Source organism: Bacillus rossius (assembly GCF_032445375.1).
Source record: "Bacillus rossius redtenbacheri isolate Brsri chromosome 9 unlocalized genomic scaffold, Brsri_v3 Brsri_v3_scf9_2, whole genome shotgun sequence".
NCBI lineage: Eukaryota > Metazoa > Arthropoda > Insecta > Phasmatodea > Bacillidae > Bacillus > Bacillus rossius.
Genome location: NW_026962013.1, coordinates 19,905,202 through 19,919,305, shown reverse-complemented (window position 1 = coordinate 19,919,305; position 14,104 = coordinate 19,905,202). Strand labels below are relative to the sequence as shown.

Here is a 14,104-nt window from a genome sequence, read left to right as displayed (position 1 = left end):
AGTCTTCTAAAAAGAAAGGCCGTAGTGATACTTCAAACCGAATATGAATCGCAAAGTACAGAGTTTGATTGACAAAATAAAAATTCTATATTTACTTACAGATAGCTTGTCTTTTGCAGAAGTAGGCCGCAGATACAGGAAAAAACTATTCTAGCATTCATACAATAAAAAATAAAGAATCGTCTATCGTGTCAAGTGGTTAAACTTTACTATCCATGCTTACAGTAAATTATAAATGGTCACGTGTGGGAAACAAAAATTGCGCCAATTTAATTTTAGCGCAATCAGTGACGCCGTATTAAAAACCGTGTTAAACTATGTCTTTACTTATTTCACCAAACACTGTGTCGAGTTGCTGAGTGTGTGTTGCTCGGATCGGCAAGTATTATATTCCCCAGCCTCTGGTTAAAGGTCGGGAGACCGCTACACATAAACATTTCCGGGAATTGTTTACTACCTCACGGCAAAAGTGGTACAGTATGGTTCACGTAAGTATTGGACCACTGGGAATTCCTGGGCAAAGATTAAAAATACGCTAGCTGATTTACTTTGCCATTTAATGTTAAAACATTATACCAAAGTAAAAAGATGAACGTGTATAATACAATGAATTACCCAATAATATAACGTCTGTAGGTTTAAGTTGTAACAAAACATTTATATACAGATGTACCAATTATGATTCTGGAGTGGAATTTTAAACACCGGACTACCTGATTTTGCCTTGTACGCAGGGACGCTGCTCAGTCAAGTGACTCATGCTCTGCCTGTGTGCTGCGTGAACACATTCCCTCCCCCACTCCCCCTCGGCCTGTTTCTGCCCGCTCTAATCTCTACCTCTCTCCATATTCTCGGCTCGCCTCTCCCTACCCAGCGCTTGCCGACAACCAAGCCTATCCAACATCAATCCCCAGCCTAGTCACGCTGGATAATGTTGCTGGACGGTGGGCTTTATCAGATCCCCTGCTTCATTTGTGAGATAAAGCGACGTTAAGAACTAGTCTTTCAGAAAATATCACTGGGCTGGATTGGACCATAATTTGAAAACACTACAAGATAGAGGAATAATGTACGGAGATATCTTGTTTAGAGTTTCACTGCGGACATTTTCTACGCCTAGGCTTTTTTCTGCCCGATGCTTAGTTTGTTAGTTACAATGCAAAATTATCCTAATCGGCTATCAACCATTTATTCCATTATTATTCATTTCTGACTGGGGGACATGGTTTGACCCGCGATATACCCGATTCCGCGATCAATCGGGGCGCGATATACCGGGAGTTTACTGTACTTGGTTTCATTTTCATTCTACACTTTTATTACTAAAATTAGTCTATAATTCAACAAATATGAAACTTAAATATTTCTTGATGCTTATTTTTCACAAAAATAAACCAATTTTTTTTTTTTAAATGAGGTTTTTTTTAGAATGAATTTTATACCAAAATGTATGAACTAAATGTATAAGAAAAAAAATTGATATAATGTTGTTTGATCTTGAATCTCATTAGTAACACATTTTTAATTAATGAAGTTGGTACATTTTTCGAACAACCAAAAATTAGCTGTGTTGGGGCAGGCGAAGGCTTGGGAGCATGAATGCTCAGCCTTGTGGGAAGTGAAATAGAAGGCTTTCATTTTAAATAGTTCGTTATTGGTGATGACGAAGTTCAAGTTTGCGAATTTTGATTCCGCAAATACGACGCAACAAACTGCAAGTACTGTCTGCTCCAATTTTTTTATTGTGTTGGTCGGCCGAAATTATTAGCATTATTTGGATTACTTTTTTTTGATCATTGAAGAGAAACTACAATATCTTAGCAAGCTCCTGGTTTTGGGCATTTTTTCCAACGATCATGATTATACTCGTTACAGAAGGAAACTGTAGTTGTTCTTAGGAATGTGCTGTTTATAAAGTGCGTGGCTAAACTTGCTTTCCCAGAGAATACCTTTTGAGGGGCCCCAAATAAAATTGTGACATTTTAGATTTTTTTTATAAACTATTTATGAAAGTTGTTTAAGAATGTTTTAATAGTAAAATTCTCTCTCAGTTGTTTACAAATTGTTATTTAGTTTTATTTAGGAATGTTATTGGTGTATCTGAATTTATTTATGCAAAATTATTTTAACATTCTGGCACCAGGAAAATTGCGTAGTTCTAAAGTTCATTATCAATTCTAAAAATTGTATTTTTTTGATATTTCATATTTTAATAATAGTATTGGTAAAACCCAGTGGTAATGGTAAAATTGTGAGTGAAAAAACTCATAACACAGTTGATAAGCCTTGAGTACGAACAGCTGTACGTTTATGGTAGCAAAATGAATTGTCATTGTAAATCATTTTGCGATGTTTTGAATTCTACAGTTGGCTCAATTCCACAGCATAGCTTTTGGTTAATCTTTGTTGCTCTGATTTTTGAGCCAACCCCTGGCGGAGGTTTTTTTTTTGCTAAGTAACAGTTTGGAATTAATTTTGAAATTAATCAAAAATATTTTAAACATGTTTTGCAGGGTGTTCAGGATGTGTGATTTGCCTTTAAAACAGTTTATGCCTATCTACTTTACTAGAGGCATAATAAATCATGTTCAGTTTCAAAAATTAATTAATGTTAATAGATATGTAAAAAAAAATTTTTCCAGGCAGTTATAACAGGCCAACATACAGGAATAATTCTCTTTATGGGCATAAGGAATAAATACTGTTGTATTTGTGAGCCATTACAGAACAGAACGAAGCAAAACAACATATGTTACAAAAATAAGGTTAAAACAATACCATCCACATCTATGGGACAAGATGATATTGTTGAATGAACCACTGTGTCAGAAATCACACTAGTCTTTTGCACACCATCGCAGCAGACAAGATTTTCGTGGGGGGAAGCAAGAAAGCTGCTGGAACCCAAAACTCCTTGCCTTACAGCCGCAGCAAGATGTGCAATTCGACACTGTGGGGGAAAAAAAGGAAGGCATTAATGAACTCATGAAGGACTTGTGCAGTAGGAACCTTTCATGTTTTTGGTGAGCATTCCAAATGCTGAGAACACTTTTGCAGTAGAAGTGAAACAAATAATATTGCACCAACCAGTTCTTTGTACAAATGGCCTTTTTGAGCAAAGGCTCAAATGGCTCAAAGAAAACAATAATATAACAAATAAAATAAATCCAGTGCTGACACTCTTCAGAGTGACTGTGAGCCTGATGGCTCTGTTGACAGTTCAAACCCCTAGCTAAGCACACGCCTGCACTTCTCAGCGGAACAGAGCTGGCAAAAATGGATACCACGCGGTCATGCCAGCAACCCCCCTTCCCCATGAACAATACCATCGACCCATCCTGTCTCTGCTGTATCTCTGTCCACGAATGCACTACCTGGCGACCATGATTCACAACCATGACCTTAAAGCTTGCTCTTATGAGGGTTTTTTCTTTTTTTAACTTTATTGTGAAAGTGCAGCAGCAACAATACAGAGGATGACAAGAGAAGCGTTTAATACAGACGTTACGTTTACCTTCTCGTTCTGGAGCTTACGGAGTTCCTCCAGGAGCATCTCGGAGTCCTGCTGGTCGAGCTGGCTCAGCCCTTCCGCCTCGCTCAACCTCTCCGACAGCTCGGACATCTCCCGGGACAGCAGGGCGATCTCCGTCTGCACCTTCAGGTACTCCTGCGCGAGCTGCCGAACACCACGCGTCACTGGCTACTGCCCCTCGCCAAGGGCATCCCTTAAGGGATATGCCTCTTCCTCCGCAAATAAAAAATTGGAATCTCACATCAGTGAAAGGTCTTAAATCTGGCACGTTTGGGACCACAGCCAAGCCGGATGAGTGATCTGACCTATAATTACTGACATACACAGACAAGGACGAGCATAACAAAAAAAATTTGTTTGGATTCTGCATTCTAGAAATTATTTTTATTTGAAACCCTTTCTTGTCGGACTTCACCTAATCCATGCACTCTTATAAAAATAATTAAAGCCCACTGTTTAGTTTTCAAATAATCTCATTCGTGCTGTGGGAAAAGCAAACGGACGTTGACAAAATGGGTGCGTGTACTTAGTTACGCGCATGATAAGTTATACTTCTTTGGCATCATTAAAAAATAGTTTTTAATTGCATGCAAATAATTCTCCATGGTAGCGTTATTCTCCATGGTGGCGTTAAACGTTTAATGCAACCTTGTTGGAAGTCGCATTAAAAGTATAACTTTAAAAAATTAAAAAAAAAATGGCTACTGCAAATATGAACACACAGATGCACATAAATGCATCTGTCACTGTGTGCTGTTTAGACAGCACACAGTTTAGACAGAAAAAGAGAGCAACATAGTGAGATGATTTCACTGGTCACCGTACAATTGCGCCACCAGCTTGTCTCACGGTAAATAGAAAATTCTTATGACTTGGTGCCTTCTATAGTATCTATATTCAATGCAATAACACATATTTAAAGGTTTGCCTGAATTTAAAAGTGAATATTGCTGCTATCGTTAAGTACATAAAACCAGCCATGCAAAACAAGATTTCAAAAGGGTATTTTAACGTACTTTACACACGTTAAAAAATATATGCTTTAGTTAAACAAAAAAAAAATTTAGCTGAGTACCTAGCTAATTATTCTCAATATCATTAATCCTCCGTCATTACCAAAAGCAGGCAAGCACTACCCGAGGGGATTACTTAACAGGTAGGCACATCCGCCAATGGCCAACACACAAACCTCAATGAAGTTAACAGGAATAGTAAATTTGGAAAAGAACCCGAAATGAAAACAGACAGTAAGAATAAACACTGAGTGAACTAATAAAGCCAGCAGCGCAGTAATGCAGCTTGGTGACCAAAATCAAACAGCCAAAATCCACCCGAAAAAATCAGAACGTGAGCTGCTCTATTGGTGCCAAATTATGAAATGTGCTGAACCACAGAAAGTCGGATTACAGACCTTTCACATTCCAAATAAAACAGATACCAACAAAACTCAAGTGTGAAAATTATAACTACTACGAGGTTTAAAATTTTATATTACACAATAGAAAAACATGCAACAAACAGAATGTTTCAAGTTTAACGCAAAACATAAAAAATGATAATGCAGTTTAAATGGGTAGGCAATTCAATAAATAGAACTTTTACTGGGTCAATAAAATGTCCAGAAGGAAAAAGCTTCAATCACAATTATTTTGTGGCTCCTCCCTTAAATAAGTCCTGAATACACCACTGACCCTCTCCGGCTTCAAATTCATACGTGCAACTAAGTATGAACGTAGGTTCACGACTATAGATAAGAGAACTTTAGTCACCAGCGACATTTTAATTAGTTAAGGACACAATCATAAAATAGAAGCTACTTTTAGACACTGCTAAGCAAGTAGCCTAGTGCCCACATTGTTTTGCTCCATTCTTAAGCTATAATGTTACAAGAATGCCCTGTTATTTGTTCTAAACACATCAGCTGGTAAGTAAATTGAAATGATAAATTTATTATTCATTGCTTCAGTTTAGTCATTTAAAATCAACAGATGAGGCAGTGGTTAGATGAGCTACTATCTTGTGGCAACTGCATTGACTATTTTCTCACTGTGACACAATCAACCGTAGCGACTTCATATCGTTCCAGTTCACCAATATAAACACACCTAACATTTTAACCTGTTGCTATTTGTTGCCACAGATTGAAAGTGTACGATCTTTGGTTCACGCAAGCAAAGATCACGTAGTCCAAGTATGTGTCGGCACAACAATTGAGAGAATGATCGAAAGATCATTCTTGGGCTAAGATCATTGGATTGCAGATCGAAGAGAGCAGAAAGGTTCAACTGGCCATACATCATTTAATGTAATGTTGAACAAACAGTAAAAGGATACCAAATAAGTTCCTTTTATTCTGTGGTTTTAACACTACAGTCCATGACTAAATAAACACTAACTTTGCACACCCCAAGTTATGTTACTTTCTATGGTCCACCATGCATGCAGTGGTTGAAACAAAAAAGAAAAAAGATAGTACATGCTATATTGACTGTTGCTTTTACAGTGTTAAGCTTCCAGTGCATTTAATAGAAGCTGTCAGCGTGCAATTTTTATTCCAATAAATAATACTTCCAATTTTTTACACAATCAAATATTCATCACAAAATATACTATAAATGTACAAATAAAAAAAGATAAGTATATCAAAATCAAAATGTAGTTCAGAGTGTACATGCTCCATGCGACTATCGCAACACTGTTAATACTTTCAGGACGATTCTCGTACATTGTGTGTGTGCAGTGTATTAATCTGCACGTTGGCAATAGAACGTTATACGAACAGAAACTTTCCTTTACCTTAAAGACTGTATATGATTGCAGACTATTCTGAAAGGTATTTTGTAATCATATGACAAACAAACAAAATTCAAGCATTCTAATTGTGTAGCATACATACACGCACAAATAAAAATACACTTGCTAAAAAAATTAAAAAGTGACATGTTATCTGGGCACACTTAACATAGCACGGATTGTTAGTCTCAAAAGAGTTGATACTCGGAAGTTACAAGAACACCAACCATGCCGGCAAGCATGTGAAGGAAGCAGTGTAGGTTGGCACACCTGCTTGTGCTGCTCAAAGATCTGCACGGACTGCTGGCAGTTCCTGTCCGGAGCAATGGGGTGGAACTGAGGGTCCAGCATGTCCAGATAGACATCGTCCAGCTCTTTGTGGCAAGTGCTGCCTGGTGCGACACAACACAACATCACTTTACAACTAGTAACCCGAGCTTTCTTGCTGCACACTTGTTACAGGTACACAGTATCAATAATTAGAATAACAAGGTGGCTAGCAAACATGTAATAAAAAAATTTTTCCCTGACCACTAAAAGTTTTTTTTTGCCAATAACTATCAAATACTCACATTCAAAATTGCAACTCTTAGGCATACCATACTTCACTATTGCAACAGGCAAATATCAAAATGCTCATAAACTTACAAGCAAAACGGAATGGGAGGAAAACTTTTTGTAACACTTAGGTACAGTTTGGAAAGGGGGAAGAAAGGATGAGTTCGTCGAACTGGTTAAAATCAAAATAAGTCTCTGCTGTAACTTTAAATTTTCAGTAACCTCACTATTAAAAAAATTCCCTGTATTTTCCCTGTTTCTGGCCATCCTGAACAATCTGGACACACAGTAAAACTCACTAAAAACAGTTGTCCACAAATAACGCTGTCTATTTATACTCGACCGATTATGAATACTTCCGTGTTGATAAGAATGTGCCACTTAGAGCAGGCGTAGTGAATCCGCAGACCCAATTTCATCAGAAATAAATTTTCATAGCATTTAGAAAATTGATACTTTAATAAAGACTCTTTCAAGGGGAGACATAAGAGCACATACATCAGAGCTATAAGCAGTTTGTAGTATTTCTTGAAAGTGCAGAAATTTACGTGGGAAGTACGCGACTTAGTATGCTTAATGAAGAAATGTAGAATATTTAATATGTAACATATTTTGTAGTAAAAAATAATTAGATTTTTTTTATTTCTTAAAAAAAAAAAAAAACTTTATAATTATGCTAAAAATATTGAAATAAAGGTTTTCTTCGGCAGCAGGCAAGAGCCACAGGAGGGACAGACTTGAACGAGCCGGCCAGTACTTTGCACTTACTGATGGAGAGCCATCTGCGATGCCAAGTGGTGAACGTACAATCGCACATGTCCCGCCGGAGTTAACTGAACTGCTGCGACGGGGGGGCCCACCGCGTGTCGGCGAGAGGGACTCGGAACCCCCCCGACTGCTATATCGGGAGGTGTGAGTCAGCACAACAGCCTGGCTAAAAATGGACCCACACAACAACCTCGGGCGGCGACGGCGGCGGCAGACAGCGGGCTGGGCTCGCAGACCAAACACACGCCACCGGCAACGCACGGGAGCAACGGAGACGCCCTACGATTCGCTGAACTGTGCGGCGACACACTGCCGGCCTCTAACTGCTCCCGCCGCAGATCATGAGCTGCCTGCTTCACCCCCTCCCCCCTCCCCCTCCCTCCAGCGGCAACGGCGAGCAAGTTGTCCTTGAAGTGCTCCGAAAATAGTCACAATTCTGCAGGACACCAAACCAAAGTTCATGGAATGGAAACCTGCTATAGTGTTTATTTACAGGATTACTTCAGAAAAAAAAATGTACTAATATCTATTCATATATATATATATATATATATATATATTTACAATTTCAGTGCCTGCCAACAGTCAAAAGCCTTTCTAAGAGGCGGGCACTTTAAAAAATATATATTTTTTTGTTTTGTTTAGCAATAGGTTTCGGACCTTTTAAACAAGTGTTGAAATTATTTTTACATTTTGACGGTTAATGTATTTTGAAAAAGGTTCACAGAAAAATATTGTAACTTATTGTATAGTTAAATTTTATAGTAATTGTCTAACGCAACAGGTTATTATTTTAATCTTTTTTCATTTAATTTAATTATTTAGACACAATTTGCTTCCCTTATTCATATATCTGCACTGTTGTTTTTTATTATTTTTAAATATTTTATTATTTATTTTATTTTGATCCTTTCTTGCAGGATGTAAAAATTATTTACCTTTTCTAAATAAGTGGCTATATAATTTTAATTAACTAAATACAAATTCTTTCAGCCCTGTTTACTTGGGTAAAGCAAAAAAAAATTCAAAACACTAGGGAAATTTTTTTATTAAATACTAAAACCATAATATCAGTGGGGTCTGCCTTCAAACACGTTTAAAATTAATAAGACATAAAAAAATTTAAAATATTTTTTTCATTAAATTCAATTGTTGCTCATTACAATTTAATTTTGTCCTCATCTAAATAAATGGCACAATAAAGGTGAACAAAATATTTACTATCACTGGAATCTAGTAGGAGAAACAAAGATTAAAAAACAGGAAACTGTGCCTATGTACTTATGAATAAACAAGCTGATTACATAAAAATTAACCATTTTTGAATTAGTCCCAAATCATATTTCATATAACTATAATACAATTTTTATTTAGCATTTGAGTAATATTAAGTAGAATAAATACAAAATCTTCCACGCACATAGGTTTTTTTATTATAATTCAGTTTCTGAATCATTAAATTATTAATTATTTTGTGTATTCAAATAATTCAGTCTTTGGTTGGTTTGGAGTGTCTAAATAAAATCTAGCTTCTTATATTTTTCTTAGTGATATTCAATCAACCAATTCTTAATCAATAAAATATTTAGTTTTGGTGTTTAACCTATTCAAATTCAGATCACAGAATAGGCTAAGATCTAGTACCAGGCTAAAAAATTGATTCCCCATTATTTTATATTTACAACAGAGGGGAGGGGGGGAAGAGTGTAAAAAAAAAGTTTAAGCAAAGCCAGCGGAGAGATCCCGGGACCTCCAGTTCTGATAAACCCGGATGTTGGCGACTATACAGCCGAGAGGAGAGCGTTTTAGGCCCCCAGCCTGCAGCAGCTCCCTCCAGATGACACATCTGTTTGTGTGCCATGTCCTCCTTTCCCCCTCCACCCTGCCTCCTCTGCGAGCCTTCACTCCCCCCCTCACCATTCCCCGCCCGCTCCCCCAAACGTTTTTTTTTTCTTCCTCCGAGTTTTATTGCTTCTCCTCAACCTCCTTTTTTTCACAACTCAGCTGTGGTTATTTCCACTGGCTTTGCCTTCCTGCTGCAGTGACTCACGCAGGGCCGGCCGGCATCTGGCGCTCCCAAAGAAGCCAAATATACCCCCGTCACCCCTTGTATTACCCGCGCATTAGGATGAAAACCTTCAGTCACCCTGCACCGCGGCTGCTAACACCACCGAGCTCTCGCTGGCAGACTGCCCACTCTCGTTACAGAGAAGAACCTAGCCGTAGTCCCCACTTGCACCGAGCTACTGAAGCTCTGTCCAACGGCAAGTAATACCCCACAATTCAGGCACCCACATCAAGCACTGTAGTACTATTAAGTAAACAAGAGTGTCAGCTCCCTCTAAATGCAATATTTATTCACCTGTCATTCTACATCTGAAAAGTATCAGTAAAAAAAAGGTAAAAAGGAGGGAGCAAACTCAGTCTGAATTATAAGGTACGCAAGAATAAAAAATCCTACAGCCATCTTTAGTATTATTGCACTACAAGAATGCCTAGTGATAAGCATACATTGCACAGGATGTAGATCAAGTCACGGAACATCCCAAAAGTCAAGAATGTATTTTTTATTTATTTATGCCACTTAAATTTGTTCATGTAATTGAAATGTGTTACTGAAATGAAGATATAAAATATTGAAACTTTAATGTGATATAAAATAAAAATGCTATCTTTACTACAATGAATTTAAAAGAGGCTTATGAAATAAATTGTTTTTGATGGATGCATATGAGAAACGGCAGATGTTTGTCTCGGGTCAACTTATTGCAAAAATACATGTCAAGATCATGGAAGAGTCCAAGTTTAATATTTTTGCTATCCCATACACACCATACAGTTAACCTAGTTAAACAATCTTTACCACAGAGTAAGTAAAGACACACAGAGACGTCACTCCCATGTTGGTGAAAGTTCCTTATTGGATAGACTCTTTTGGGGGTGGTGGGTCTTAATATACGTACCAACCTCAGTCAATAAAGACTGGAAGCTAACTGTAAAAAATATGAAAGGAAAGAAAAATTTTTAGTATGTAGCAGTGACTATATCCTGCATAATAATGCCAATAATTAATCTATTCGTATGAAATGTCTGGTGTATTTCTGTTGTCAAAATACATTTTATATCTACACACACCAAAAAAAATTGTTAAGGCCATGCAGAGCGGCATTTTCATCTATATTTTCTTACAGCTGCTAGTTTTTTATTATTAGTCTTTTACTTTGGAGATTTTTTGTTTATAACTTGCACGTATCATATTTACTGTCACATTTTCGATTTTTGAAATTAATTCAATTAAAATTTAAAAGTTAACTAGCGAAAGAAAACCACGAAGGTATACACTATAAACTATTAACATCTGACACAAAAAGAAAATCCAAGTTTAACATTGTGACCACCCTTTTGAATCGTTTTATTTGTGTCCAGAATAAATGTGATAATTTCTATACACTAAAATTTGGAAGCTTTATAACCATTAAATATTTAAGGGTGTTAAAGTGCAATACTAGTATTTAGGTTATCGAATAACAATTAGTGTTCAAAAACAAAACAAAGCATTTTAAGTCATACTAGTTGGTACATTATTTTGAGGTTGGTAACGGAATAGGGCTAACATCAGATAAGAGCTTCATAACCCCTATGTAGTGTCAGTCCCCTGATATTTACAATAAAACAACTATGATCAAAACAATTTTTTTCTCTCTCAATAAAACAGTGGTCTTGAAATTATAATTTGCAAAAATTTCCTTGCTAAAATTTTACTTGTCTTGCCATTTGAGAAATGTTACCACAGGATTGAAAAGCAGTAGTCAAATAACTTCTATAAAAAAATTTTTTTTTTTAAATTTAGATATGACTAGCTGCAGTATATTAAAGCAAAAAGGATAGCGTGGTGGACATAGAGAAATGACATACAATAGCTGTTTGTACATCTATGATCTATGATTTTCTGTTTACCCATGGCGATCGGTTGAACGGTTTAGAAGTTGACGCACTGCAGCGCCATCTAGCGGAGATTTACAAAAAAAAAATGGATAGCATAAAAATCTTCACGAAAAAACACTTCGATGTGCCAACCTTCATGGCGATCGGTCAAACGGTGTCGGAGTTTAGATATGTTTTTCCCATGTAAAGAAAAATAAAGAGGGAAAAGGGGGATAATTTGGACTGCAGGATGTAAGCTACACAAGTGTGTACAACTTAAAACTAGAATATGCCAGCACGGCAGCGTATTTAAAAGTGGGCAAGGCAGGCGAATACTGCCAGGTGTGCGTACGGCTGGGGAAATCCCGACCCCACAAGAGAAATAAACAACTTCACCACGCAGCGCCAGAACATCCATTTACACAAATAAAAATAAACGCTGCCTTGGACAGCACGTAAAACTAACAAATCAAAGCAATAATTTTCACTCCAGGCAAAATTAATTGACCACCAGCTCGCTAGCTTTTTCATTCACTGTAGTTAACTAGTTGCACTCTGCTCATAAAAGTTCCACTCAAAATTATTTACCGTTTGTTAGTGTGCTTAAATATTACAGGATACCTATAACTGAACCATTCCAGAACTTTTTCAGGACCATTAAAAAAAATTTCTAACAATTTAAACCACTTTTTAAGTTTTAATAGCATGTATAATTAATATGGCATCATATTCAGTAAATAAACAGCATTTATAAAAATAAAAACATTTATGATCTAAATCTTTAATATCTAAACCGAAATACAGCTAAAAATAATACCATAAAATCTTATCTATTTTTACAGGAAGTGTATAAAAAGGTTTAAAATGCAGATATATAAAATCAAGAATTCTAATAGACATCATGCCTTAATGTGTAACTAAAAAATAGTACAATGTTTGAAATGGCAGCTACTAAAATGTTTTCTTAGAGTGTTACTAACTGACGCAATGTAAACCATTGCACAGCTTCCAGAAGTCACACGCATTGAATACAAACAAGTCCTTAGGCACAGTGCAATAATAATACATCTTGACTTATGGCGAAGAGACACACACACAAAATAAAAATAAAAAAATCCTGTTGCTCAAATTGTTTCCCGATACCTACACAAAAACCCACAATGCCTACTGGCTAGTACTAGAACAGCAATCACAACAAAATTTGAAACTATTAGTAGAGACAAGATTTTATGGCTTTATTATTGGTCTCCTTTTTTTTTTTTAACAGAATATTTGGTTGTTATTGTTTTTATCTTTATAAATTTTGTTTTGTAATACAGTAGTGCCTCGCTAATACAAACTAATTGGAGCCTAGCCTTGGTAGGATTTGCACAATTATTGCCCATAGTAAAATACATCTCTATAAGCATTAAGTTATCATGCAACACAGCCTGTAACATTTTTAAAACATTTCAAGGATTCCCCCCCCCCCCCCCCCACCAACACAATACTCATTCGTATTAGCCAGATTTGTGGATAGTGTGGTTCAGATTAGCAAGATTTATGTTGTACTTATTTCACTAAAATAGTGTAATTTCGACATGCTCCATTTTTTACAATAAAAAAAAATTGTAATACATTTGTCTAAAACCGATACATTTAGAACAATAAAAATAAATCTACATGCATTTGCAGTTTAAAAGTAATTCAGTAAGAAATGTGCCATGAAATGAAGTATGCACTTAGGTAAAAACTTTATATGAAAATAATGACATTTCTTAAATTTCAAACATTAATATTGCTTTTTTTATGATTTGAATTAATTTTTGCTAAATGCTGCTTAATTTCATGACTTAACTGGCATTTTGGTGCTACATGGTGAATTATTACCTTGCTTTTTGGTGTTATCACTTATTATACAAAAAAAGAAGCATTACTTGACACAAAATTAACAATTATTAGGACGTTGAGACAAAAAAGTTTTTGATTATAATTTTACTGAAAGAACACTAAGAAAACATTTACTACTTAGTCCAAGTCTGGTGTCTAATTACTGTCCTGTTTAGTATGTTAGATAAATCCGTAAAAATTAACCGAAACTAAAATACGGACTTGAAAATGTATTGTTGAATTGGTCCTCACCCCTAAACATCACCAGCAGTAAGGGGTTGTCCATTAATCACGTGATGTTTTTTTTAGCAAATTTTTAACCCCCCCTCCCCCCTAGTGATTTGTGGTGAGGTTTTAGACTTTCCCCCCCCCCCCCCCCCAATAAATCACGTGTATTTTTTTTTGTACAAAATATTTTTAAAAATTTTAGAATATTATCTTTAAATATAGGTATAATCTAATTTAATTCTGAAAAATTAAGCACAGTGATAAAAATGTCCAGACACACATTAAGGTTGCAGGTTTATTCTCACTAGCATAAAAATAATAAAGGAAAGGCTTATATGTGATTTACGCATGTATTCGGCGTCAAAAATCACAGTCTTACTGGCGACTGGCAAGCCGAGCCATGTGGTTCATGTTGCGGCGGGCGGGGATATT

The 14,104-nt window shown here is 36.2% G+C and overlaps 1 protein-coding gene across 3 annotated transcripts in view; it reads right to left on the bottom strand.

Annotated features, from left to right (window-relative positions):
• The window catches only part of LOC134543343 (mitogen-activated protein kinase kinase kinase 7-like), a 53,412-nt gene that overhangs the window by 3,912 nt on the left and 35,396 nt on the right, over nt 1–14,104 (bottom strand). The window contains exons 10-11 of one of the 3 annotated variants that reach the window (XM_063388311.1): nt 6,596–6,717; nt 3,515–3,676 (exon numbers count right to left, since the gene is read on the bottom strand). In XM_063388311.1, coding sequence (XP_063244381.1) covers nt 3,515–3,676; nt 6,596–6,717 — 284 coding nt within the window. Of the gene's footprint in view, nt 1–3,514; nt 3,677–6,552; nt 6,718–14,104 lie in introns of those variants that run through there. The other 2 variants (XM_063388312.1, XM_063388313.1) reach the window with 2 other exon arrangements.